The sequence below is a fragment of the Etheostoma spectabile genome, chromosome 4 (genome assembly GCF_008692095.1).
Source record: "Etheostoma spectabile isolate EspeVRDwgs_2016 chromosome 4, UIUC_Espe_1.0, whole genome shotgun sequence".
Classification (NCBI taxonomy): Eukaryota; Metazoa; Chordata; class Actinopteri; order Perciformes; family Percidae; genus Etheostoma; species Etheostoma spectabile.
In genome coordinates this window covers 29725507-29726415 of record NC_045736.1, presented here as the reverse complement: position 1 = coordinate 29726415, position 909 = coordinate 29725507, and the positions used below count along the sequence as shown (strand labels likewise).

Genomic DNA, 909 nt, shown 5'->3' with positions numbered 1-909 from the left:
CAGTGTCATGTCACTCTTATGTAGAAACCATCAAGTAAAGTGTTACCGAATTCTTTTGTGATTATAGCATCTTTCAAACTATTTTTGACAGCAAGATTATAAAGAGTTTTGTAAAGAATTGAGCCAATTGCCGTTATTGTTTTGTCTCAGATTCAAATCCCGTGCTGCCGCAATGTCTTTTTTTATACAACTATCAACCAACCTCGGGGAGTGCCAAATTCCGAATATTTAGAATTGCACACATAGTAGCTTCATGATTTATGGTATTTCCACCAAATGTTGCCTTGTGTAGCTTCAAACAATATAAGCATCATTGCACTCGTCGTTTCTTTCTTCTTCTTCTGTGTCCGTCCAGGACGCAGGGGTGATGTTCTACTGTAACACTTGCAGCCAGCCGCTTTGCAGCGCCTGCAGGGAGTTGACTCACAAGGCCAGAATGTTTTCCCACCATGAGATTGTCTCCCTGGCCAAACGGACCAGAGCCAAGCACAAGAAGTGCTGTGAGTACAACCTATAATTTACTCCAGAAGAATAACAAGGCCAACAAGGCTCTGCTTACTTTCAAAAGGTAGTATGAAAGGCATGGTGTTAATAAGTGGTAAGTGGTTGACTTTTGTCAGCCAACCTTTGTTTGTAGTCTGAAACCTCTTGTATCTACATGTTGCTAGTCTCGCATTGCCAGACCTTCTTCTACAGCGCTGTAGACGAGGGTCTGGCTAGTCCACACAGCATTCTGGAATGGGAGGAAAAATGTGCTCTGGTTTACTGGCATTTCTTTAAACCAATCACAATCGTCTTGGGCAGTGCTAAGGCGATTAGCCCCGGAAAGGAACTTGATTTGGTGGAACATGTGTACATTCAAAAGTAGTTTTTAGTCTCAGATTGGACAGATAGTCTAGCTAGATGTCT

At 42.4% G+C, this 909-nt stretch overlaps 1 protein-coding gene across 1 annotated transcript in view; it reads left to right on the top strand.

Moving 5' to 3' along the window:
- The window catches only part of rnf207a (ring finger protein 207a), a 27385-nt gene that overhangs the window by 9401 nt on the left and 17075 nt on the right, over positions 1 to 909 (top strand). Inside the window, exon 4 of the mRNA XM_032513652.1 lies at positions 356 to 500. Within this exon, the coding sequence (XP_032369543.1) occupies positions 356 to 500 (145 nt within the window). The remainder of the gene's footprint in view (positions 1 to 355; positions 501 to 909) is intronic.